General features: G+C 41.3%; 1 protein-coding gene across 1 annotated transcript in view; it reads right to left on the bottom strand.

Annotated features, from left to right (window-relative positions):
- Nucleotides 1–303: 303 nt before the first annotated feature.
- The window catches only part of CUNH12orf75 (chromosome unknown C12orf75 homolog), a 42826-nt gene continuing 15133 nt past the window's right edge, over nucleotides 304–27996 (bottom strand). The window contains exons 2-6 of the mRNA XM_033220804.1: nucleotides 23818–23842; nucleotides 5973–6008; nucleotides 5123–5202; nucleotides 4292–4329; nucleotides 304–1182 (exon numbers count right to left, since the gene is read on the bottom strand). Of these exons, the coding sequence (XP_033076695.1) occupies nucleotides 4325–4329; nucleotides 5123–5202; nucleotides 5973–6008; nucleotides 23818–23842 (146 nt within the window). The 3' untranslated portion in view covers nucleotides 304–1182; nucleotides 4292–4324. The remainder of the gene's footprint in view (nucleotides 1183–4291; nucleotides 4330–5122; nucleotides 5203–5972; nucleotides 6009–23817; nucleotides 23843–27996) is intronic.

The raw sequence follows: 27996 nt of genomic DNA on the forward strand, positions 1-27996 counted from the left end.
TAGGTCAAACTGCTGATATTCCACCTAAATACCATTATGGACTTAACGAACATGAGACAGGAATTGTGTGTGTCAGGATAATTTCTTAGTAATTCTTAGCTTTGATATTTTTTATCAATTTGATGTCCCTGTGGTTGTCATATAGACCAAATATATAAGATAATGTCTTCTTCCTGTGAAAAATTTGGTTTTTCATAGTAATCTATTTATACATTATTATCCTTACATATTTATATAATGTATCTATACATCACAATGCCATGTATGACTTCTAAGTGTTCTTTGAAAAATAAGTAATGTAAGTGAAGAGGGATAAAAATGTTTTAATTGTTGAAATACATTGGTAAATTGAGTAATTTACATTGTAGTACTACGTAGATACACAAATCATTATCAAATTAATTTCCAGATATCCCACTAACCGTCCATCACCAAGTCCTTGAAAACAGTCAGAGAACTAATATGAAGAGATGCCGTGACATAGAATGAGCAACGCAATGGCTATGAAGTATTTGTAGTTGCACATGCCTTTCATGAAAGAAAATAAAAATGTAATCAAAATGTGCATATGGCATGCAAATTTGAGTTTATTTTTAAATATTGCAATGAAATACACATTGTTCCTAAAAAGGAAATTCTGACATTTAAATGAAATTTGAAAACCAAATAGTAAAAAACAGAAAGAGATAGTTGTAAGAATCCATTTACCAATTTCACAGCTAAAAATTAAAAGTGAAGTAGAAATAGCAAAAGATAACAGACAAATATATTATTTTAGGTCATTCATTTATAGTGCCTTATCATCTTAAGTTATAAATAGAATAAGGATTTTGTTATATAAAAACTATCAAAAAGTATCAGTGAAAAGACATGACCTCCATGAAATGTGTTGAGTGGCCACGGTGGAAATGTCAAAATGCAGCAGCCCTGGCTAGGCAACAGCAGCCTCCATGACAGTTTGTTAACTTGTCTTTCGTAGGTGGCCACAGAAAGTTCCATAAAGTGTACTGTTTAACCAATTCCCTTCTATTACCACAACAATATGTACCCAGGGTTTTATGTATACACTTAAGATTTGGGGGAATGCAAGAGGGAAGGGTGACTGTTTAGAATTTCCTTGGAAATGTCTATGCACATTACAACGTCCCACGGAGCCAAATTCCTTCCAAATTGATGAGCATGCTAAGGAGACAACAGAAGAGGAGAAAAGAGTGAGCAAACGGGTACAACTTAGGTTAAAAAATACATTAGCCTTAAGCCTACAAGTTATGTACTGACTTTCTTTTAAGTAAAGCACCTATTTAATATCCACCCAATATTAATTTAAGACTTATGTGGCCAGTGTAGAGCTAAGCACTGATGATAATTATATAAAGAGACAAAGTTGGGTAGGAAAAGAGACTTACAAACTTACAATTAAAATGCATCTTGATAACCAATGTCCAAACCTAGCTGCATTCTATTAACATCATTCAAATTAAAAATAGAGACTGTTCGGTCACAATTCCATCCCTTCCCTACTTGGTCCGAACTCCTGGGAGAGCCTAGCCCTCCACATTACACGGCGCTCCCCGACGGGATTCTGATGCAGCCAGGCCACCCATTGTCATCTGAGAAGCATCACTTAAGGCCCTCTGTGCTGGAAGCACTCTGCACTTCTAAGCGGGTATAGCTTTCACCCTAGGGTCATCTGCAGAAGAAACTACACATGTGCATCCTGACATAAGTAATTTTAAGAGATTCTGAAATCATTCCTCAATTTGTTTCAAAATCAACCAAACCAAATCAACTTTGATCACTGACTGCATTTAGTTCAGAGAGAGTCCACATGTTAGGTAAAAAACAAACAACAACAACAAAAGTGTCTCCAATCCTTTCCATGAAACATCTCTTTTCTCAAGTCTTCTCATCGGGGTTTCTGCCCAACAACTAAGGCCTAGAAAGCCATGAGTTCACACATGTCACAGATAAGGACCACAATGGATGCTTAGCATCTAAGGAAAATGGGCAGCTTATCAACTTAGAAAACTTTTCAGATAATACAAAGGAGGCTACGGAAAGACCAGGATCAAACTAATTGTTTAGAGACAGAGTTAAACACCACATGTCCTCACTCATAAGTGGAAGCTGAACAATGAGAACACACAGGGAGGGGAACATCACACACCTGGGCCTGTTGGGGGGTGGGGGACAAAGGGAGGGACAGCATTAGGACAAACACCTAATGCATGCAGGGCTTAAAACCTAGATGACAGGTTGATGGGTGCAGCAAACCACCATGGTATATGTATACCTATGTAACAAGCCTGCACGTTCAGCACATGTATCCCAGAACTTGAAGTAAAATAAAAATAAAAAATAAGTAAATAAACAAAATGTAAGGGTAATAGAAAAAAAAAAGAAAGAGTTAAAGAACGGGGAAAATTGAGATGAGAGAGGGGTGGCAATAAAATACTACATATTTACAGCCATGAACAGGAAGAAATGTTTTAGCTAGCTGCCTAAAGTTATACGAGCTTGCTCACCAGGATTATTGCTGAAGTGTTAGTGGCGAACTTCAGATCCACCCACGAGGGTGAGCAATCATCGTGTCTAACACTCCCATGAGAAAACTGTGGTTGAGACAAGCTGAGGGAAGTTAAGGGACTCATCTTAGGTCTGTGTTGGCAGCAGAGCTGCTCAGTCTCCTGATGGCTATCTAGGCAGCACCTCTTTCCACTCTATTCCCTTGCTTTTTGAAATACATTCTGTTTCCAGGAGGGTAAACAGCAGTATATTCTTGGTTTCGACTTACCTTTTCTATTTGATACAAATAATAAAAGTACTTCTGCGCAGGAGAAAACTAGCAGGGAACTCAGAAATCTATATGGAGGGCTAGAACTATGTTAAAAATACTAGAAATAGAAACTCTCCAGTGACTTCCCAAAAAGAAACCGAACACCCTGTGTTCATGGGTACGAGGGGATAAACCTCCATCATGTTGCCTTGATGAGAAAATCTTCAAAGATGTAGCTACCCAAAGATTGTTCTAAGTTTTTGTCAGGAAGAAACGGGTTACAGTTTCTATGTCTCCTTTCTCTAGCAGGAAAGCTTGTTTGTCTCTACCTGTGAAATTAGTCTGTAATCCCACCCCACCCCAAATAGCAAATCTAGTACTGGCCCTGGGCGAGAAGTTGGTTCAGTATCAAATCAGTCTTGCTTTTGGTCTGCCAATGGTTAGATTTTGGTTATTAAAAAAATTAATAGTATGGTGGTGATGACAATGATGATCGCAGATGCTACCATTTATTTCATATTTAATCCGATCAACAACTCTTCAGTTTAAGTATTGGCTCCATTTTTCAGATAACAAAACTGAGGTCATAAAGGGGAAGGAACTTGCCCAGCTAGTCAATGAGAGCCTGAATTCAAAACCAAGGCTGCCTGACTTCCAGAAGAGAATGGGCTATCTCAGGAGATAGGACATTCCTAGTCACTGGAGGCTTCAAAAGAGGCTGGGTGTCATTCAGCAAGAGTGAAATACAGTGAGGAGCCCAGCATGGAATGTGTTGTTGGACCCTTGTTGGACCCAGTGAACGAAGATTCTTTGTCTGCCTAGAAATGCTGCTCCATGTCTTTTAGAGACTGGTATGCAGGGCAGTTAATAAATGAAAGCTATTTTTCTCTTGTCCTTATTCTTGTTTGTCTTATAATTCTAACTCCTAGTTCTTCATCGTCTCCATACTGAATGTGTTTTGTAAAACCAATCTGTGTTAACTTATACTCTGATTCTTACTATTCCTTCCTGCATAATTACATCTCTGTTCAGTTAGATTAGAATCAATATTAAGTGTCTGGGACTTAATTGATCAATTGCCCATCTCTACTGGAGTTTTGGTACTGACACATCTCCTCTCTGTGTATTAACCACTGGCTAATACCACTTAAAATCGATTCTAATCTAATTCCCAGTTCTAGCCTCTGGTCTCTCCCTGCCATTTCTCAAGTCCTAGGCCCTCAAAGATTTTTGCAATGAAGAAGGATGAGATTTCAGTGTTTTAGGTAGACACTTAGCTTGCTCTTACTAAATAAATTTTCATTTTTAACAAAATAAAATGGAAAAAAGTAGATGAAAGAAAATTGATCTGATTATTCACCTCTTTGCAATAAAACACACTCAATTCCATAGGATGAAACCCCTTCTTTAAATTGTGAAGTTCAGGATTTCTTAGAAATATAGAGCAAATAATATCTACAGTCCATTCATCAACAAGTCTAAATACATAGAATTATTTAGAAAAATACACAGTACCTCTTGATTCTTGAGTCATGATGTTATTTTCTTCTAATCTTAAAGAGAAAATTAAGAAAAGTTAAATGTTCAGATTATAAATAACATATTCTAATTTTCTATAGAACTGTAAACAGTAATGACATATAAGTATTTGCTAGTCTAAATCACAAAGTACGGGAAGAACAATGAGGAACAAATATAGTATGTTAAAAATAATGTAATATAGCCTTGTGTATAAAGCGAACATATTAATAGTCATTTAAAACTATACATCAGACAATACCTTGTACAGTGGTTTTGTAAATCAGCATTGTTTACCATGAGCCTCACTTAAAAACTGCCTTGAGCAAGAAGCTATCTATCAATCAAAAGATGCCTATTAGTCAAAAGGACTTCATTGGCCCCATAATTGCTAACTATTAAAACTCAGAAAACGGAGTCTCATTTCATTTAATTATGCAATAGGCAATTACTTTTCCTTTAAACAGCAGATTGCTTATCAGTCAGTCATCTTATATTACAGAAATTTACCTTTCTGTTCTATGAAAACGCCGTAAGCTTACATAAATATTAGCTTTCATTTTCACACTGATCATCACTAAAATTAACAAGAAATTAAAAATATGGAGAATAACCACAAATAAAAGCTAAATTATGCTCTGGAATTCTTCTTACCATGTAGGTAGCCATTTCAACCAATGACTGCAATGAACAGACAGTACTTATACATGGTTCACTATAGCCGATACATAGATTGAGTCAAGTAAGCCGAAATACAAATTTCATGCTTTTTCATAAAACATAAAAATAAATAAGAAGGGAAAATCAGTAGCACATGATTTCACTTACTTTTCCGAACTGTCTTTGTTTGACTGGACACCATATTGACAGCTTCAGATGGTAGGCCAACATATACTCCTCCATAGTTTCTTGATAAAAAGAAATCAAACCAATTTAAATGGTACTATCTATTTACAGGAAGCAACAGAAGCATGGAGTACTCCAAACAACTACATAATTATTAAAATAGCTCATGGTTTTTCAAAAGTAGAATTTAGAATATTATGGCCCTTGGGAATGTCATTGGTTTCCTAGGTTAAAAAGAAGCTATTTAAAAAACAAAAAAGAAAGATGTATTGCGTTAGAATTTTTAGATATTTTACTTGTAGTGAGAAAGAAGAAAATAATTTGGGATGTTACAATTTAGTATAATATTAATTATTATACAGTGACATGTTACAGTTAACATTTATCAAGAATTCAGAGTGGTCAACATGGTATGATAATAGGCATTATGGACACACAAAGATATCTTACTAATAAGGAGATATAAAATGAGGCAGAGAGAGCAAAAGAGAAATGAGGGTGGAGTGCAGTTAATCAGAGAAGTAACAGGACAGGGAAGGCTGAGAGAATGAAGGGAAGCTGTCCAGTTAGGGAGAGGAGCACACCCAAACGTCATAGGATGAAAATTAGCACACACCACATGCATAGAACAAAAACTAAGTTTGCTTGGAAGGAGGAAAGATGATGCATCCTGGGCAAGTTCTTTTTCAGACCATATACCCCTACCTGTATTCTCTGTACCAACAGTTTTCCTGGAGGAATCTGTGTTATTGGGAATGTGCTACAGTGTGTTAAATCCATGAGGTATGGCCAAAACCATTCAAACTAAAGCCAGCTGCAACACCAAACATACCTCCTCTTGTCATCTTCTGTTATGGATTCTTCTGTTCTAAAAGGTCAGAAACATTTGCTATGAGACAGTTGGTTACATAGTTGGGGACTTCATTTTTGGTTATGAGAAAAAGGGACTACTGAGTTAAAGTCAATTTTATTTCAAGTGTTTCCATAAGACTTAAGCAGAGGAGCAAAACTATCCATCAAGTGTTTCTGTGACAATATTCTGCCTTCACCTCAATCGTTCATACATTAAAACTTGGTAATTTTCTACAAACCAAAATGTGTGAATACAGCAAATGCCAAAATGCACAAATGCCAAATGAAATGGAAAACTGAGGGCAGCTGAAATTGGGAAGAAGCCTGAGTTATCGTCTTGTGTGTACCACCCACTCCCTGTGTGACAGACAGGCTGTGGGCGAGCTTCCAGCCTGTGTCTCATTTGTAAAATAAGCCGGTTGACCAGATGACCCCTCAGGTCTCTTCCAGTCCTAATACATGATTTTAGATCTCTTCTGACACTTCAGTGGCACAACTATAGGTACTGAAAGATTTCTTCAGTGCAAAAAGAGTTAATGCCTATTTGATTTATTTTTATCTAAAAACATGAGCCATTTCATACATGATATACTGCAAAGACAGGGAAAATGTTTAAAAGGACACATTTAGAGGGGATCACTACTTTAAAATGCACAGATTCTCTCCTTGCATTAAGAGGAATCCAGGCCAGGTGTGGTGGCTCATGCCTGTAATCCCAGCACTTCAGGAGGCCGACACAGGTGGATCACTCGAGGTCAGGAGTTCGAGACCAGCTTGGCCAACATGGTGAAACCCCATCACTACTAAAAATACAAAAATTAACCACGCATGGTGATGTCTGTAGTCCCAGCTACTCAGGAGGCTGAGGCACAGGAATCTCTGAAGCCGGGAGGTGCAGGTTGCAGTGAGCAGAGATCACGCCATTACACCCCAGCTTGGGCAACAGAGGGATACCTGGTCTCAAAAAAAAAAAAAGGAAAAAAAGAAAGAAAAAAAAGGAGTCCATATTCTACCAGAATTCCTTGGCATATTTCTTTTTTTTTTTTTTTTTTTTTTGAGACGGAGTCTCGCTCTGTCGCCCGGGCTGGAGTGCAGTGGCCGGTTCTCAGCTCACTGCAAGCTCCGCCTCCCGGGTTTATGCCATTCTCCTGCCTCAGCCTCCGAGTAGCTGGGACTACAGGCGCCCGCCTCCTCGCCCGGCTAGTTTTTTTTTTGTATTTTTTAGCAGAGACGGGGTTTCACCGTGTTAGCCAGGATGGTCTCGATCTCCTGACCTCGTGATCCACCCGTCTCGGCCTCCCAAAGTGCTGGGATTACAGGCTTGAGCCACCGCGCCCGGCCATCCTTGGCATATTTCTAAGAGAATCAGGACACTTTCCTTGAAGCACTACTTGGCACACATAAGTTGCTTTTCTGAAAGAAAAAAAAAAATCAATAAGATTCTAATGTATCTGGCTGAATTCAACTTGTAATGTTAAGGGGCTTCAGTTGAGAAAAAAGCAGGCTGCAAACATCTAAATGTCATTGACTCTTCTGATTCAGAGACAGTCTAACTCTGATTTTACCCACTTAAAAGTTGTGATATTTCAAATGTGACTATACATGTGCATGAGATTTTTGCTTTATCGGAACAGCAAGTCCAAGTCTATAAAAGAAGGAAAGTGCAGATTTAACAATTATCTGGTGAACGCTGGCCATGAACAGCTAATACTGCAAGAGAGTACAAAATCCATCTTGAGACCTAATTTACCCAAACTGAGCATACAGCCTAAATGCACCACATGGTTATCAGCTTCGTTCACCTCTTGTTCATGCTGGATCGTTTTTTAATTCGAAAGTGTCAAAGTTGTACTAATGGTGTTATGCTTATTGATGTGGTATAAGAAAGTGTTGTTTACTACTTTTAATTAAAATGGATTTATAATCCTTTAGTGTAGATAATGGAGAAATGATGAGGACAAACTCGTTCAAGATAAGTTCTGCTAAGAACTGTTTACTTTGGTCCTGAGTGATTAACTTTCTCATGAAATCACACGAACCTGTGGGTAACTGGTCGCTTATGCCACACATTTCCTGCCACAACTATTCTTTTCACGTCCATTTACATATCCGTTTAATTCTTTCCCCTTTTGCTTAACTGTGCTTAAGGATATATTCAAGGTTTTAAAATATATTTTCACTTTCCCAAATGTAAGAAAATAGTCATTTACTTTCTCCTGTGAAATTATTCAATATCTTAAAACTCAATCTGTGTTCTCCATTATAAAATTAATCAACAACCTTACACGTATAACTGGCAGGAAAGGATAATGTAGTTGCCATATTTATTTGATAATAAATTAAGCTTCAGATATAATGCCAAATCTTAAAAAATACCACTTATAAAGCCTTATAAGATATCCACTTTTTTTTATTTTTATTTTTTTGAGATGGAGTCTTGCTCTGTCCCCAGGCTGGAGTGCAGTGGTGCAATCTTGGCTCACTGCAACCTCTGACTCCCTGGTTCAAGCGATTTTCCTCCCTCAGCCTGCCGAGTAGCTGGAATTTCAGGCACGTGCCACCACACCAAGTTAATTTTTGTATATTTAGTAGAGACAGGGTTTCACCATGTTGGCCAGGCTGGTCTTGAACTCCTGACCTCATAATCTGTGCACCTCGGCCTCCCAAAGCGCTGGGATTACAAGCATGAGCCACCGCGCCCGGTCAGATGTCCACTCTTTTAAACCTTCCACTGAGTTGTAAAGCCTGCCTTTGCATACACACTTCCATGTATAAGACTGTCACTTCATCCATTCCTTCCACAAACAGTTATTCTACAACACTAGGACTAGAGACCAGGACTCCATGGGTACAATGATGTCATTCATGAGTTCCTCCTGTGTGTCAGGCACAGTGCAGGGCACTGCACGTGCATCCATGCTATTCCTCACAACAGCTCTGAGAGCCTAGGCCTGAGGAACCAGGTATAGAAAGCCATGTAATTCATAAACATACAAGACTAACAAGTATGACCAACATCCATACCCCATCCATCTGACACCAAAGCCATGCTCCATATTCTGATTTACCACTCTCCTTCTCAGGTAGAAAGATGTAAAAGTCAAAAACAGTTCCTGTGAAAGACAAACATAGTGGCTTCTCCTAAAGTGGGCAATTCACTTCCATACTGCTTTTGCAAAAGCTTTGACCATCACCCCATCTCTCAACCTGATTGTGTAACTATACTAGGCACTTTGCTAATCCTATTAGTTCATTTAATCCTCATACAATCTTGCAAGGCCAGTACTGCTCACATTTTAAAAATGAAAAACTGAGTAGCATGATCGAAGTTACGAAGTCATAGAGCCAGAATTCAAACCCAGATTTGTGTGATCCTAATTCCTGCTTCATACACTGTGGGCCCATGCTAATTTGCATGAGAGAAACATGCACCCTCCTGCAGCTGGAGCTCTCCAATTTGTATCATCCCACTCAAGAAAAGCCGGAAATGAGATGGTAGAAGACTCCTAGCCTGTTTCATCAGCATGAGAAACAACCTCTGGCAGCTGCCAGGGACCATCAATCTTTGCAGATCTTGTCAAATTGCCACATAAGTCATTTTTATGTAGGTACAAAGATTGTTCCGAGGAGCAGTTACATTAGAATCTATTCAACTTGACAACCAGGTCCAGACTAAGGTTAAATCAGAAAGGGGTGGTTGGTCTAAACCAACTCTCCTTGTGGAAGGATAGGTCCAAGCCATTGTGTTGAGCTGCCTGGAGAGAGAACCAAATGCTGTCCAGCCAGTGTTCAAGGGGACACGGGTATCCTACCTCCTGGGGTGGCACGGTCCTGCCCCAACTGCACAAGCTTTAGCGTAAGGAAGAAAAATGGGTCAATACACAGCAATAAAGACCCCTGGTAAAAGGAAAGCCCGGATATGTTAAGCCAAACTCCTGACAGGCCAATGCAATTGCCTTAGGTTATTAGGCTTTTAGGCTCCATAGTCTAAAAAGCACACCTTCTGGTGCGGGGGACTCATTTCAATAAAGGTCATTTCTTGGTAAGAGAAGTGGACTTTATCCTCTGGCCGTTCAAAACTGGGATGTTAAATTTATTTTATCACTCAACACTTTTACAAGAAACTTAAAGTCTTTGGGATTTGAATCCTTGTTCTCAAGTTCTCAAGTTTTGAATAATGCCCTGGCTATCCAAACATAGGGGGTGCCCCATATGGAAACCATTTTAAGGAATCAACATACCTTTTTCCCCCCACAAAACTCCTTATTTTGAAAGATTTTACCTGCCTTAATAATTTCAGCCTGGGCAACATGGCAAGACCTCGTCTCTACTAAGAACACAGAAAATAAAATAAAATTAGCCAGGTGTGGTGGTATGCGCCACATACCAGGTGTGGTGGTATGTGGTGGTATGTGGTGGTCCCAGCTACAGGAGGTGGCGGTCGAAGGATCACAAGAGCCTCCCTCTTGTGAGTAAAAAAGGTATGTTGATTTCTTTTTTTTTTTTGAGACGGAGTCTCGCTCTGCCGCCCAGGCTGGAGTGCAGTGGCCGGGTCTCAGCTCACTGCAAGCTCCGCCTCCTGGGTTTACACCATTCTCCTGCCTCAGCCTCCCAAGCAGCTGGGACTACAGGCGCCCGCCATGTCGCCCGGCTAGTTTTTTTTTGTATTTTTTAGTAGAGACGGGGTTTCACCATGTTAGCCAGGATGGTCTCGATCTCCTGACCTCGTGATCCGCCCGTCTCGGCCTCCCAAAGTGCTGGGATTACAGGCTTGAGCCACCGCAATCAATCTACAGGGCAGGTACAGTGGCTCACATCTTTAATCCCAGCACTTTGGGAGGCCGAGGCGGGCGGATCACCTGAGGTCAGGAGTTTGAGACCAGCCTGGCCAACATGGTGAAACCCCGTCTCTACCAAAAATACAAAAATTAATTGGGCATGGTGACGTGTGCCTGTAATTTCAGCTACTTGGGAGGCTGAGGCAGCAGAATCACTTGAACCTGGGAGGCGGAGGTTGCAGTGAGCCCAGATTGTGCCATTGCACTCCAGGCTGGGCGATAGAGACAGACTCGGTCTCAAAAAAAAAAAAAGATCTATTTAAGATGAGGCAGCCCAGATGTTCACCTGAGCACGGGAGACAGTGGTTGCAGTGAGCTGAGATCATGCCACTGCACTCCAGCCTGGATGAAAGAGCAAGGCCCCATCTCAAAAAATAATAATTATAATAATGCACTTGTCAATATTTTCTTAGACACTTAAGTGCCAAAAGGAGCTTCTGATGGGCATGGGATAACTGAGGTGCCCACAGGTAGCTTATGTCATTCAAATCAAAGGCAAATACATTTTACATTTACAGGTACACATCACTGTAGGCACACGTAGATTTCAGATCTGTTAGGTTTCAGAAGTTATAAAAATAGTGTCTGGTCCTTCCTCAGCCCTGAGGATCCAGAATGTCTTGCTGGAAATGGTCACGCTCAGGCCAGAACATCCACAGCCATGTAAGCTCCTGGATGAGCCACTCCGTTCTTCACCAAGGATGTGATTACTTTCTTTTCTGGTCACTATAGCTCCAGTTGTAGGGCAGTGACCACTGCATGGTCTGCAGCGGTGATTGCTGATGGACTGCAAAATTTGTCCCCCAAACCAGAGAAAGAAATGGGGAGGGAGAGCAGAACACAGAGCCATACCCTCCCCAGCCTTGTGAGAACAGCAGCCATGGATAGGGCCCAGAAGGTCCTCAGAAGGAGGCAGCAAGGCCCTAGTCTCTGCAGTCAGTCCTAATGCAGATCAGTAAGGGCAAGGAATGAGATGACTTCACCCTCTAGAATCTTCCCTCAGAGAGCAGGGCCTGGAGATTGAATTATTCTGTGCTGGAGGAGATAAGCAAAGTGAAGACGAGGCCAATTCACGGTGGCTGAAACTAGAAAAGAGATCAAGCTGTGCTGCTGCACTCGATCACACTCTTTGGGAGTTAATTGGTCCAAATACCTCTACAAACTCAGTTTAAACATAACCTTTCTCCCTCAGAAAAGGAGCAAGTGGACAAACAGCAACCAGGATAAATCTCTCATGGTATAATTGTAATATATATATACATTTTTTTTTTTCTGGAGAAGGAGTCTAGCTCTGTTGCCCCAACTGGAGTGCAATGGCGCAATCTCAGCTCATTGCAACCTCCGCCTCCCAGGTTCAAGCGATTCTCCTACCTCAGCCTCTCAAGTACCTGGGACTATTGGCACACACCACCACGCTCGACTAATTTTTGTATTTTTAGTAGAGACAGGGTCTCACCATGTTGGCCAGACTGGTCTTGAACTTCTGACCCCAAGTGATCCTCCCGCCTTGGCCTCCCAAAGTGCTGAGATGACAGGTGTGAGCCACTGCGCCCAGCCAGTAGTAATCCACTTCTAAATAATAGCCTCCTGGGGTGGAAGGCGTAATTCAGGAAGCAATGCCCAGACACCCACAAGCCAACGCACTAAAAACTGGAAAATGGGAGAGAAGCAACTTGGGGACAACAAGAATACCCCTTAATCTACTATAAATGGGGAAGAAACCTTGAAAATAAGGCTTATACCAAGAGAACCAACATGCAGAGTTAGAGGAGATAAGAGATCAGGTGCCATAAACCAAATCACCTAAAAACAAAAAGTAAAAGGTGAATTCTACCAGTTTCCCTCCCACCTCTTCTGGCCTGGCCCCAAGAATTGAGGCTTCTCAGGACTTCTTCAATTTCACAACCATGGAGTCAAACGTTGGTGCCAATGCAGGGGAAGAGAAATTAGCCCAAATTACCAAGGGATCAAGGGTAATCTGGAAACAAGCACATGGCACATCAAGACAAATCCTGCTCTTGCTAGGGGACCTGTGCTAGACATTAAGTCCATTAGAGAAGTGAAAGGGGAAGGAAGGCCCAAGGGGAGGGACTGGAACCAAGGGCTGGGGTTTGGTCGAAACAACATCTGCTTTACATCTGTGCCCAGAGCCAATCTTAGAAGGAAGACCGACTTCTGGAGTCCAAAGAGTGCTGGAGGAAGCCAGTACTAAAGGATTTACATTCATTTTACTGAGCAGTGATTCCATGTTCTAGTTACACACGAGACGCTACTCTGAAGAATAAACTTGTGTAATAAGCTCGTTTTTCCAGGGTAAGCATGACTGAAAACCTATCGGTAAATTGCCTTCTCTGGTATGCAAGACAATGTTGTTTCTCACCATCTATACCATTTGAAAAATGTGTGGAAAGCAATGCAACATTTGAAAAAACCTAAGAGTGAAATATTGTTTTATCATAACCTCAAATACCATCTTATCAGGAAAACCCTGTATTTATTTATTTTTTATTATTGTTTTGTTCTTTTCTGAGACAGGGTCTTGTTCTGTAGCCTAGGCTGGATAGCAGTGGCACAATCACAGCTCACTGCAGCCTCAACCTCTCAGGCTCAAGGGATGCTCCCACCTCAGCCTCCCTAATATCTGGGACCACAGGCGCACACCTCGCACCTGGCTAACATATTTTTTTTTGTTTTTGTAGAGATGGAGTCTCACTATGTTGCCTACACTGGTCTCGAACTCCTCAGCTCAAGTGATTCTCCCACCTCAGCCTTATGAGTGGCCGGGACTACAAGCACGCGCCACCACGCCTAGCTATAAGACCTTTTAAACCACAAGAACGTTCCCTAAGAACCATAGAACATGTATTCACCAATTTGGACCAGGTTTAATAAATTCACTGAGCCCAGCACAGTGGCTTACATCTGTAATCTCAGCACTTCAGGCAGCCGAGGCAGACAGATATCTTGAGCCCAGGAGTTCAAGATCAGCTGGGGCAACAAAGGGCGACCCTGTCTCTTCAAAAAATACAAAATAAAATAGCCAGGCATGCTGGCTTGCACCTGTAGTCCCAGCTACTCAGGAGGCTGAAATGGGAAGACTCCCTGAGCCTGGGAGGTCGAAGTTACAGTGAGTCATGATCGCACCACTGCACTCCAGCCTGGGCAACAGAGCAAGTCTCTCTCTCTCTCTCTCTCTCTCTCCTTTTCTCTCTCTCTCTCTCTCTCTCTCTCTCTCTCTCTCTCTCTCTAACACACACACACACACACACACAGAAAATACATTGGGCATTCAATTAAAATCAGGTCTTTTGTTAGCAAAAAATGTAGCTTCTTTTATCAAAGAACAGGTGATCAAGGAGAAAGAATGAGTCGAGGATCAAGTCACCTGTTGAGTATCATAATCATCTCCTAGCCTAAGGTCACACACTTACAGGGCTCTGACTCAGACTTTCACTCATAGTGTTAATAAAATTGTTTGCAGAAACAAGTGTGATTCAAGGTGGACCCCGTAACTCATATTCTCCCTACTTTCAACGTCTTTTGGGATTGTTGAAAAGATAAATCCTCAGTTAACAGTTTAAACACGACTCACTCTTGTTGAGTAAGATACTGTTTAGTCATATGTACCTTACCAAAGTTGGATTGACACTTGGCATGCAAGAAAAAGGAAGAAGAAAAGAAATAAAAGCAACTGACCAAAGGCAACCACTGCAACTCAGATTACAGATGGATAGCTTCGGGTTTCCTCTGTCTGACAGTTTCTATTAATTCCACTTCTAGCTCACTTACTGTGAACTTGCTAAAACCAGCCCGGTGCTCTTCTTACCCTTCTCAGGGTGAATAGCAGTGCTGATCCAGATTCTCTAGGTAGTTATGCACCCTTCTGTTTTACCCTAAGGTCACAGACTTTTTCTGAACGAACCAGACACTGAACGTCTCTCTAATCATAAATAAGCTCCACCTTCCTGTAGGTCGGGGTTCTGGAAGGTGGGCTGCCTCCAAAACGACCACGTCTCTGTGGCTGCTCTTTGGGGTGGGTGGGCTTTCACCTACCTGGCCTTTTTTTTTAATTAATGTATTTTTTGCATGCCTATTTAAAACCAAATATGTGTATGGAACACCTAAACCTTACCATCATTTTATATTACTATGATTTATCTTATCAATAACTATCACTTTAATTAAGTGAAACCTTATCCAAAGTTAATATATAAAATAGGAATCTCTATCTTTTTCTTAGTAATATGTGGTAGTCAAAACTTTTCATCATTATATTTACTTATTTTCTGGGTTGTATAAAACAGCTATCCTAAGTGACCTAAAGATGAAATAATGGACCCATGTCATGATCAAGGACAAATACAGATGACAAATATTAGATAGCAGCCAGCCACTCGAAACAGCATCTCCCGAGTCATCCTTGCTACAACTTGCCTGAAAATTCAGAAAGTTCTCACTTCCCTTAGGCTTCCAGAATTAACAAAGTCACGTGGCAAAGAAATGATTTATTTTTTACTTACTCATCAAGAAAAATGTTCTCAATATATAGCTATTCTTATTAGGGCTGATCTAAAAAGCAAAAAGCAAAAAAAAAAAGGCCTGTAGTCTTTTCTTTTTCCGTATTTGCAGTGTCACTAAAGAGGCTAAACTTATTTTGATTCGTAAACAGTAAAAATTGAATACGGAAACCCTGGAGACCATGGTTTTCCTGATCTGTTTCCAGTTACCATTCATGATAATCTTCTGGAATAGGTTTATTAATTGATTGTGTTTACTTCCATCTACACTACAATTCTCCAGATAAAATAAAATTATTTAATTTTCTTTATAACATGTTTTCATGATGGTTCCTGCCTCTTGGGGTGGTTTCAATCCATTCTAGCAAACCCTTAATTACACAATGAATTCTGTTTGACCATTGGCTGTTTTGGCCTATGTTTAATATTATTCATTTCTTCCCAATTTCAAAACTTCTTTGGACAGTTTTCTTTTGATCTCCCTCCCTGGATGAGCCCATTGGCCAACATTAGTCCCTTTCTTTCTTCCAGCGTGTATGGCTGGAGAACATGAGTAACATTCACTTCAAAGGAATGCTTTCAACTTCTCTTTGTCCAGAAGCAAGGGATCAAGAGCCGGTCTGCAAATTCCCTGTCCTCTCCGGCTCTCCTCCTAGTTATTCTCTTACTAAGAGGGCACACAGTGTTAGGAATTATTTCAGAATTGGTTGTAAAAGCATCATTTGCTATAAGGCAAGGGTGCACTCTTCATCTCCTTACCTTAAGAAATTTTGCTTTTCCTTGCTGGCACCACTTTTCTCAAAACCTCAAGAATACGCATCTTGTTCTCACCTATCCCAGCCTCACCTAACAGGAGATGGAGCCAGCATGCTCCTTATCTCCCCACACAGCTCTTACAGGTGGGACCATTTCATTTTCACTCAGAACCTCTCCTCTCTGGAGCCTAAATCCTGCCACAACTGTCCCCAGTGCACCAAAGATTTTGACCCTGACCCAAAGATTTTCCTTCTCAGCACCATTATCTTGGTCAATTTTAAAATCCATGAAAACGGCCAGGCACGGTGGCTCGCACATGTAATTCCAGCACTTTGGGAGGCCGAGGTGGGCAGATCACAAGGTCAGGAGTTCGGGACCAGCGTGGCCAATATGGTGAAATCCTGTCTCTACTAAAACTACAAAAATTAGCCAGGCGTGATGGCACACGCCTATAGTCCCAGCTACTTGGGAGGCTGAGGCAGGAGAATCACTTGAACCCAGGAGGCAGAGGTTGCAGTGAGCTGAGATAGCGCCACTGCACTCCAGCCTGGGCGACAGAGCAAGACTCTGCCTAAAAAAAAAAAATTCATGAAAATCATCCATCCAACCTCTCACCTCACATTTTGCTGACTTCCTCTATCCCAACAACTTCTGTGCTGCTCTGCTAACATAATCCCATGGCTGCTCCATGGAGCTTATTCCTCGAACAATTTTACCACATTTTAGAGTAGAAAATCCCACTCCCTAGGTAGAAAAAAAAAATCTTCCTTTCGATAGTCCCGTCATTCCCAAGAAGCCTGCTTTCTTACTGCATCATCAGTTCCAGTTCATCCATCCCTCTCCGTCCTCCCCATCCAGCAGCCCCTTGTGCCTCCCTTTCCCTCTCTCCCTAGCATGCGTCTTGCAGTCAAATATTTCTGCAGCACTTGCTGTTCACCACCTATTCCTCTCCATCCCTGGATGAATCCGTCCATCTGCTTTCTCTCTTCCTGCTCCGATTTCACAGGGTCCTACCTAAGGAAAATCTCATCGTGGCTAACAATGGGAATATATGATTTCTAACCACAGCAAGGCCCTCAATATGCTAGGTCTTCTGCCATCAAGTATGTATGTCACAGGCCCTGCCAAATTTTCTCAACAACATTTTAAACTAATCATTCTAGCTGTCATTCACCGGGGCAACAAGCATGATGCCAAGTATTTTCCTAGGATATTAAATATACTGTATTTGTAATCTGTCCCTCGAGCAGTTACTTCAGCCCTCTGTGCTCCCCATCTCCTCACCTGTAAAATGAAACATCATTATTCTGTCCATCAGATTATCATGGGTATGGAAGGAGATAACGTACGGAAAATGCTGGAAATCAGTGTATGGTGCACAGTCCTCAGTAAAGATTAGCTACTACTGTAAGAATGATGATGATGAAGATGATTACCCTGCACAATTATTACATTATCCCAATTTCACAGATAATTATACTAAGGACACGATGTAACACAGCTAGTAAATGGTGAAGGGAATTTTAAACACAGGTCTCTCTGCTTCCAACAGGCTTTTCCAATGCTACTTCAACCCCATCCTCTTCACCCTCAGAAGACAGCCTTGCCTCCTACTACAAGGATGAGAAAAGAGCCCATCAGACACCCTCAGGTCTGTATCTATGAGGGGCAGAGCGGGCCCAGCTGACATGGTGCATTAGACATGGGAAATTTATAAAGGATCCCAAGAAACTCAACATAAGAGATTCATCATTTCTTTTTTCCAAACACAAAAACAAAAACAAATTGCCAATGGGTTTTATGTTATTTCATTCCAAAATATTTTTCTTTATATTTGCTACCTTCCATAAAAATAAAATAGCTTTGCCAAGGAAAGAATCTCAATAAAATTCACTGTACATGTTTTAAGTGAAAGAAGTATTTGAATTACATTGTTTACATTGAGTGGCTATAGTTTTTTATTTTCAACAGCAAATATTATATTTGAGTCAACTTATTTAATACTGTTTCTTATTTGAAACATAGGTATAATATTCTTATAAACATTGCTTAAACTTTAAATCAAGACTTTTTTAAGAACACGAAAATTGATCTACAAAGAAAAAGTGTTTTCAATTAAATTCCAATTGTTTCTGCTGGCCCACTTACAATTTCTCTCCCTTTTTTTGGTAACGGCATCCCAATTTTTCTGTGGGGGAACTACCACCGCTCTTTGGCCATATGGTTAGGTGGAGGCTAATGATACTGATTGGCTCCAGTGGTGAGCACATGACCACAGCCTGGCCAATAAGAACCCTACATTCTCCTGGCCCACTGACTAATTCAGAGATAGGAACACGACCCCAACGGGCCAGGAAAGCCCAGCCCTAGGACTTTTGATCAAACTACAAGGAAAAAGAAGTTGTTTTTTCCACAGGAATTACTAAGCTGATAAGATATAAACTGGTCCTGTTTGTCACCACTTGAGGAAAGCTGCCTACGAATGAAGACAAAAGCAGAGAAGAGAGTTTCTTCCTGTCGTTTGATCACCTGGATCCAGCTGTGACTACAGCCAAGTCCCTGGAGCTTTTCCACTCCACATGCCAATAAATTCCTTTGTGTTTGTTTGTTTAGGCCAGTTTAAACTGGGCTTCTGCCATTTCCTACCAAAAATATCCCAGGCAGCCTATCGGTGCCAAGTAGCTGAGAATCTGCCACACTAAAATAAGAACATGGTTGATGTTCGCAGGTTTGTGAAAGCAGCCAAATGTCATTACCTTGAATTCACTTCTTTTTTTGTTTGTTTTGTTCAGTGTGTTACTGCACTGTGATTTAATTTCAAAGAGACAGAAAGAGAGGAAAAGAAAGGCTTGTTTTCTGATATGCATGTAGGCTTTTTCTTATGATGATTAAGTTTCTAGACATTGTCAACCATGCTTTCAAGTTTTGAAGGTGAACCTAGCTAGGTTTTGAGTTCTCTAGCCTATTATAGGATCTATGTACATCGTTATTCTCTCCACCACCAGAGAAAAACCCACTCCCCAAACTACCATCAGTTTTTTCTTACTGTCCTGGTTCCTGCCTTTTAGCCTACAGCAATATCCATGCCTCCTCCATGTCAAAAAATAATTTAAAAAAAAAGACAAAAGGAAAAACAAACTTCAATACACAAAATCAACCACACTCACAACTGGGCAGAAACAAATAACCAAAAAACACCTGAAGAAAAGTGTAAAATGTTCATAATGATTGTCTCTGGTATTCTAACTGAATTTTTCTCTTAAAAAATACTTCCCTGTACTTTCCAAATTTCCTTGGTATTCTTTTTATAACACAGTATATTTTGAAAATTTGCCTCCTCTTAAAGCCACCAACATCCCTCCATTCCTTACTGCCAAGCAGCATAAAACCAAAGACCCACATCACTCTCTCCACTTCCTCGCACCTGGCTCACTTCCACTTCGACTTGGTTATCATTCACACTGCTCAACTGAAACTACAGTCCCCAGGGAGACCAATGTGGCCATCATGACACACGCAATGACTTCCCTTCCTCCTTCAGCCCCCGTGACCTCTTTGGACTATCAGTCATCTCTTCCTTTGGCTCAAGTTTGACTGCAGCATTACCCTCAGATATGGTAGTTTTTTCTTCCTTTCCTTCCCCATTAAGTCATTAAACAAATCTTATCAATTGCATTTTCTAATGCACCTTGTTTGCATCATCTCTACTTTCCCTCTGCCATCTGACCCTCTTGTAGCCTCACTTCCATTACTCCTCTGTGCCTGCACCCTCCCTCATCCCATGTGTCACATTGCTTTGGGTGTTACTGCCCTAAAACTCAAACATAATCATTTAATTCCTCCACCCTAAAATCTCTATCAGCCCTTGAATGCATTAAAAAACCCAAGCACAATTATTGGCCTTGCACCCAAGGCCCTTCACAAGCCAGGCCTGCCCATCAACCTCATCTTTCACTTCTGCCCAGACTGTACTACAGGCTCCAGGGGACACCACCTGGTTGGCTGTTCTCAGACCTACTGTCTTCTTGCACTCCAATGCCTTTTTTCATGCTTGTCCTCTGCCCTGGGTTGCCATTTTTCCCCTCTTCTGCATGAACTCTTGTTCATCCTTCAATTCCAAGACCAGCATTAAATTCTGAATATTGGAATAATTAGCACTTACCACACTGTATTTTGGTCCCTAATAGACAGTGACCTACTTCAGGACAGATACATCATTTTATTTGTTATTATATACTGTCTTCTCACCTATAGAAAGCAGCAAATAAATAAGAAAAAGGAGTAGTAGTAAAAATTGCAGACCTTTCCTAGAGAATTGATTTTTTTAATATATAGTATTTCTGGCTTCCAAAAATAACTACCATTTTCCCACAAAGACTTTTCTGTGCTCTACATAATATTGTGTTTCCCCTTTTCAAAGTTCTTTACTCTCAATACTTATTCTATTACTTTGGCCAGTTCTTCTGGTTTGGGATCAGTCTGTTTAGATTTTTTAAAAAATTTAATGTGCACAACAAAAAAATTAAGTCATCTTAATTTCTTAGCTTGTCATTCATTCATGGCATCACCTAATATTATAGTCAAGATTTATAAATCTATCGCTTCTAGTTAAAAAATTGAACATGTTTGAATATACCTTTTGTGTAAGGAAAAGTAATATTATAATGTTCTTTAACTTTTTCCAGTTAAATTGACTGCATTTGTTTTTAAAAGGTCATTTATTGGCCGGGCGCGGTGGCTCAAGCCTGTAATCCCAGCACTTTGGGAGGCCGAGACGGGCGGATCACGAGGTCAGGAGATCGAGACCATCCTGGCTAACACGGTGAAACCCCGTCTCTACTAAAAATACAAAAAACTAGCCGGGCGAGGTGGCGGGCGCCTGTAGTCCCAGCTACTCGGGAGGCTGAGGCAGGAGAATGGTGTAAACCCGGGAGGCGGAGCTTGCAGTGAGCTGAGATCCGGCCACTGCACTCCAGCCTGGGAGACAGAGCCAGACTCCGTCTCAAAAAAAAAAAAAAAAAAAAAAAAGGTCATTTATTTAATAAAGTACTTTATTTTAAAGTTATAGGACATAGAATGAGGTACAGTCATAGAAAACCTAAATCTGAAGAATTCAGGATTTTAAATAGTGAAATAGTTAAGTAGTTACATGGCATCTCACATCCTGGAATGGTTAATTCTGTTGACAAAATCATCACTAAATTTTATTAGAAAAAGAAAGATGTCATGAAATCACTCCGTCCTTGAAGAGCAATGATGGAACTGATTCAACAACTATTTATTCAACACAAACTATGATCAAAGCATGACATGAATAACTCTAGAGCACAATAAAATGGGTAAGGCATTTCCCCACTCTCAATCCCCAAGGGAGAAAAGACAAGAATGTGAAGAACTACGATATAAACGCAACACAATGCCTCACAAGAAAGGTCCAAAATGCTGTGAAGGTTCTGAGGAGAAAGACACGCTATGCAGCTGAGAGAGCTAGGAAATACTTCTCACGAAGGATAACACACAAGCCCTGCAGAACAGATGGCATTTCTATAAACAGAAAGGGAAAGGGCCATTCCAGGCAGTGGGCACGGTAAAACAAAACACAATGACAGGAGCAAGAAGCATGAGGTCGCAGGAGCCCCTGAGAACAGTGGCCTGGAGCAGCTCTGCACAGCCCTCCCAGCCCTGGGCTCTGCTCGCTCCCCACTGCAGGATCTCCTCCCACGCCATGCGAGCCAGTCAGTTTGAGGCTAAAACATAAATGCTCTTCCTATTCCTAATAAATCCTGGGTTCAGTCCAGAGGATGATGGGAATAATTGAAAGGTTTTGAGCAGAAGTCCTACACAAGTGCAGGGCAGTGCTTGAGGAAAATTAATCTGGCAACACATATAGAAACTAAAGGGAGAGACTGAAGGAGAGACCGAAATATTGCAATAATAGGAATACGGTCAGGGTGCAGAACTCACTGTTGCTAAATGTTTGGGTAATAAACTCCAACACAGCAACCAGGAGCTAGAAGCCATCGACTACTGCTTCCTTTGTATCTAAAGTCCTAATTTTAAAAATGCATATTCAAATATTAATTCCCAGAAAGCTTTACAATCCCATTCTCATCTTCTCTAAATTCTTTGTAGTAAGAAATAAAGTCTGACTCTTTTTTTTTCTTTTTTTTGAGACAGAGTCTGGCTCTGTCACCCAGTCTGGAGTACAGTGGTGTGATCTCGGCTGATTGCAACCTCCACCTTCCCAGTTCAAGCAATTCTCCTGCCTCAGCCTCCCAAGTAGCTAGGATTACAGGGGCCCGCCACCACGCCTGGCTAATTTTTTGTATTTTTAGTAGAGACAGAGTTTCACCATGTTGGCCAGGCTGGTCTTGAACTCCTGACCTCAAGTGATCCACCCACTTCGGCCGCCCAAAGTGCTCAGATTACAGGCGTGCACCACTGCACCTGGCCCTATCTTTGATATTTGACCATGGATGGCTTTTGAGCCCCATCACTCCCCTTTCGCCCCACATCTGTGTAAGCCAATAAGAAAGTAGGGGCAATGATTCCCTGTGCCAGCAGGAAGATCAAACCTCTGCCCATTCATAAGTAGCCTCTGCCCAGCCCATTCTCCAACCAAAATAAAAACCAGACCCATCTGGATGGCTGCCCTGCTCTCCCCAGAAAGCCTCATGTGAGTAATACATCTTTCCGCACCCTCCTGAGATGTGGTGAATCAGTCTTGACATCCAACCCAGTTTTGGGTGGGACAGTTGATCCCACCCTTCACTAGGTAACCAGAAATCCTCTTAAAGAGTGAACTGCTGCAGTGTCCTTGCTAAAGCTAGATTAGAGGCAGGAGGATGCAGAGAGAGGGGGCATGGAAATCCCGAATGCTCCTGAGCTCCCAATCTCTCCACAGGGAGATGCCCATTATTAAATGTACTGTGCTCTAAAGATAGCTCAATGGTGACTATGTTGAATGGCCCTATATATTCATTTGAATATCTAGTTATCAACTTTAAAAAAATTCAATGTGGGCCGGGCGTGGTGGCTCAAGCCTGTAATCCCAGCACTTTGGGAGGCCGAGACGGGTGGATCACGAGGTCAGGAGATCGAGACCATCCTGGCTAACATGGTGAAACCCCATCTCTACTAAAAAATACAAAAACTAGCTGGGTGAGGTGGCGGGCACCTGTAGCCCCAGCTACTCGGGAGGCTGAGGCAGGAGAATGGCATAAACCCAGGAGGCAGAGCTTGCGGTGAGCTGAGATCCGGCCACTGCACTCCAGCCTGGGCGACAGAGCGAGACTCCGTCTCAAAAAAAAGAAAAAATTCAGTGTGTACTTGGTAACTGCTTGGCCCCAGTCTTTCCTCCCCAGCTAACTCTAAAACACTGCATAGTCATAGGAGCTATGTGCTTGTTTCTCCTATAAGCACTTGCTTTTAACTAAAAAAAAAAACAACTCTACACAAGTTGGGATGAAAACACAATTCAACATTTCCCCTTCTTAAGATCCTGAGTTAAAGTGCCCAGCTATGAAAAGCACAAAGAACGTTCTCCAAATAGCACTTTAGTTACAACCAAATGATCATCTTGACATGTGCGTTATATACAAAGTATTTCCATGTCTTTTCAGTCATACCCACAGAGATCTAAATGTCATAATCATGAAAAACAGCAACTTCCTCAGAAAGACAGCTTATAAAATCATTAATATTCAATACTTACACATCTTTGGCTGCTCCTGCAGGGCCTAGAGAAAAAAGAAGATAGGTTTGTATTGGTGTGATAGTATTGCTACAAAAATGTTGTCTAATACCTAACCAAAATACAGTAATATTCCTGAAGAGACAAGAAAATGGGTTTAAAAAATTTTTCAAAAACAGAGAAAGGAGGGCAGAAAATCATAAAATTCAAATCTTTTTTTTTTTTTTTTTTTCCAGACACAGTCTCACTTTGTTGCCCAGGCTGGAGTACAGTGATGCAATCTCGGCTCACTGCAACCTCTGCCTCCTGGGCTCAAGTGATCCTCGCACCTCAGCCTCCTGGGTAGCTCAGAATACAGGTGCATACCACCATGCCTGGTTAATTTTTGCAATTTTCCTTGAGATGGGGTTTCACCATGTTGCCCAGGCTGCTCTCCAACTCCTGGGCTCAAGCCATCCTCCCACCTTGATTGCCCAAAGTGCTAGGATTACAGGCATGAGCCACTGCACCCGGCCCCAAATTTCAATCTTAAATTTCAAATTTAGTTTAGGTTTCAAATCTTAGCTTTGGAATCTATTCCACCCATCTTTAAGAATTCCTGCAAATTACACAGTGCCAGTTCTCAAAAAGATTTTACAGATCATGTTAACTCAACTTCCCATTTTATGAATTTCAAAACTGGCAGACTTCGAGAAACATTTTTTTTCCTAAGCCACACACCTTCTAAGTTGATGTCTGCATGCCATGGTTAAGTCAAACTGCACCAATGCAAGCAATGAGCTAAATGAATTAGGAAGCCTCAAAGACACGAGCTTATTTCCAAAAAGAGTCACATGTGTCTCTTAACTCTGCTCCCATTGGCTTCCCACCTGTGATGGTTAATAGTGAGTGTCTACTTGATTGAACTGAAGAATGCAAAGTATCATTCCTGGGTGTGTCTGTGAGGGTGTTGCCAAAAAAGATTAACATTTGAGTTAGTGGACCAGGAGAGGCAGACCCACTGTTAATCTGGGTGGGCACCATCTAATCAGCTGCCAGCGCAGCTAGAATAAAGCAGGCAGGAGAAGGTGCAAAGAGCAGACTTGCTGAGTCTTATGGCCTTCATCTGTTTCCCATGCTGGATGCCTCCTGCCCTCGAACATCGGACTCCATGTCCTTCAGCTTTTGGACTCTTGGACTTAGACCAGTAGTTTGCCAGGGGCTCATGGGCCTTCCGCTGTAGACTGAAGACTGCACTGGTGGCTTCCCTACTTTTGAGGTTCTGGGACTCGGACTGGCTTCCTTGCTCCTCAGCTTGCGGACGGCCTATTGTGGAACTTCACTTAATGATCATGTGAGTCAATACTCCTTAATAAACTCTCCTGCATATATATATACCTATCTGTCCTATTAGTTCTGTCCCTCTGGAGAACCCTAATACACCACCCATGTGAAAAAGACAGCCCATCTCTTCCGGTGCCCATCCCCATTACTTCTCACAGATTCTCTGCCCACATTTCCTCCTCCCAATATCTTTATCCAGGAGGCACAGTACTTGGTTCCAACTCTTACAAGATATACGGTATTTAACATCCTTTCACCTCTTAAAACCTCACTTCCCTTATGTCAAATGAGGGTAAGAGAGTATCTTTCTCAAAGGTTATTGTGAAGATTTAAAAAGACAATGTGTAAAAAGACAATGTAAACACTTAACACAAAGTTGGCACATAAAAATAGCACACTAAGTTATTAGACGTCACACTTAAGTTAATATTTCACTTTTGATACATATTAAATAGAAATTAAAATAATTTCTGCACAGTCACAGAGGTATAAGAATAAAGGAAGATGTGCTACAAAGTAAGTAAATAAGTCTGTGGGGGAATTATTGCCAAATTGCAAAAACAATCCAACAATGATATTCATTTTGCATCTGTAATACTGCAAATAAAAAGCTGATCCTAAAGATAATTGAGGCTATGTCTCAAACAAATTCTTTCAAGGCTTTCACTAAACCTAAACTTTGCAATAAATTTAGTTCCTTTCTTCAGGGAAAAACATTTCTGTGCCACCATTACTGTTAAAATTATATAAACTGCTTTGGAATCAGAGATTATTAAACCAAAAAATCCTAAACTTAAAAAAAAGTCTTAACATAGGAAAAACTGCCAACATAGAGTGTTTTTGATAGAAAAAAAAATAAACAAAAGATGAGTGCCACCATAAACCCGTGAAAATGAACGTTTTATTTTAGAGTCAAGCATGAGAATCTATAAGACAATCTACACAAATCAAAAAATATTGAGATAGGTCTCAATCAATTCAGTTTATTTTGCCAAGGTTAAGGAAAGCCTGTGACACAGCCTCAGAAGGTCTGGAGAACATGTGCCGCAGGTGCCCAGGCTACAGCTTGGTTTCACATGTTGTGGGGAGACATAAGACGCCAATGGATACCTAGACCATGTACACTGGTTTGGTCCAGGACAAATCAAAGGTGGTGGGGGCATGGGGGGAGGGTTGTTTCCAGGTCACAGGTAGATTCCAAGATTTCCTGATTGGCAACTGGTTGCAAGAGTTTATTTAAAGATCTGGAATCAATTGATTCCTGGAACTGTCTGATTTTAGAGACTGTGGAGACCAAGGTTTTATTTTGCCAATGAAGCTCCTTTAAATGTTTCTTATCAGACTTAAAAAGGTGCCAGGCCAGCGCCCGTGGCTCACGCCTATAATTCCAGCACTTTGGGAGGCTGAGGTAGGCGGATCACCTGCGGTCAGGAGTTCAAGACCAGCCTGGCCAACATGGTGAAACCCTGTCTCTACTAAAAAGAAAATACAAAAATTACCCAGGCATGGTGGTGGGCGCCTATAATCCCAGCTACTTGGGAGGCTGAGGCAGGAGAATTGCTTGAACCCGGGAGACAAAGGTTGCATTGAGTTGAGATTGCACCACTGCACTCCAGCCTGGGCAACAGAGCAAGTCTCTGTCTCAAAAAAAAAAAAACAAACAAAAACAAAAACAAAAAACAAAAAAACAAAAAAAAAACTGCCAGACACTAATTCTCTCCTAGATCAGGAAAAAGACCTGGAAAGGAAAGAGAATTTCTCTATAGAATGTAGATTTTCCTCTCAAGTGACAACTTTGCTTAGCCATTTCAAAATACATCAAAGAAATATATTTTGGGGTAAAATACTTTGATTTTTTTTTTTTTAATTTGTTTTTGGAGTCTCATGCTGTCACCCAGGCTGGAGTGTAGTGGTGCCATCTCGGCTCACTGCAACCTCCGCCTCTTGGGTTCAAGCTATTTTCTTGCCTCAGCCTCACGAGTAGCTGGGATTACAGGACTGCACCACCACGCCTGGCTTATCTTTGTATTTTTTAATAGAGACAGGGTTTCACCATGTTGCCCGGGCTGGTCTCAAACTCCTGAGCACAGGCAATTCAATTGCCTCAGCTTCCCAAAGTGTTAGGATTACAGGCATGAGCCACCACACCCGGCCTGACTTCTTTTAGAGCCTGCTGTCATGTTGGTATCTTATTGCTACAAAGAGTCTGCTTTGTCAGTCTTATTAAGGTCTGTTTTAATGTTAAATGCTGATGGGTTGTGCCTGAATTTCAAAGGGAAGAGGGTATAATGAGGCATGTCCAATCCCCACTTCCATCATGGCCTGAACTGGTTTTTCAGGTTAACTTAGGAATGACCTTGGCCAAGAGGAGGGGTCCATTTAATCAGTTGGGGGGGCTTAGAATTTTCAGTTTACATCTAAAAAGAAAATATTATCTTTTTAGCTTTTCTTTTTTATTTTTGTGGAAAAGGATAAAGAATGTGTTTGGGTTTTGCTGTAGTCAGGGGAAGGGAGAGCCAGAGGTGAGCCTTTGATTCTGCAAGTCTTACAGAGGGAAGAAAACAATGATTATAATGTGGACCATGAGTCCTCAATTTTTTTTTTTTTTTTTTTGAGACAGAGTCTCACTCTGTTGCCCAGGCTGGAGGGCAGTGGCGCAATCTCGGCTCACCACAACCTCTACTTCCTGGGTTCAAGCTATTCTCCTGCCTCAGCCTCCCGAGTAGCTGGGATTACAGGCACCGGTTACAACACCCAGCTAAATTTTTTTTGTATTTTTAGTAGAGACAGGGTTTCTCCATGTTGGCTATGCTGGTCTTGAACTTCTGACCTCAAGTGATCCACCCGCCTTGGCCTCCCCAAGTGCTGGGATTACAG

The sequence above is a fragment of the Trachypithecus francoisi genome, unplaced genomic scaffold (genome assembly GCF_009764315.1).
Source record: "Trachypithecus francoisi isolate TF-2019V2 unplaced genomic scaffold, Tfra_2.0 Lachesis_group11, whole genome shotgun sequence".
In the NCBI taxonomy this organism is placed as follows: domain Eukaryota; kingdom Metazoa; phylum Chordata; class Mammalia; order Primates; family Cercopithecidae; genus Trachypithecus; species Trachypithecus francoisi.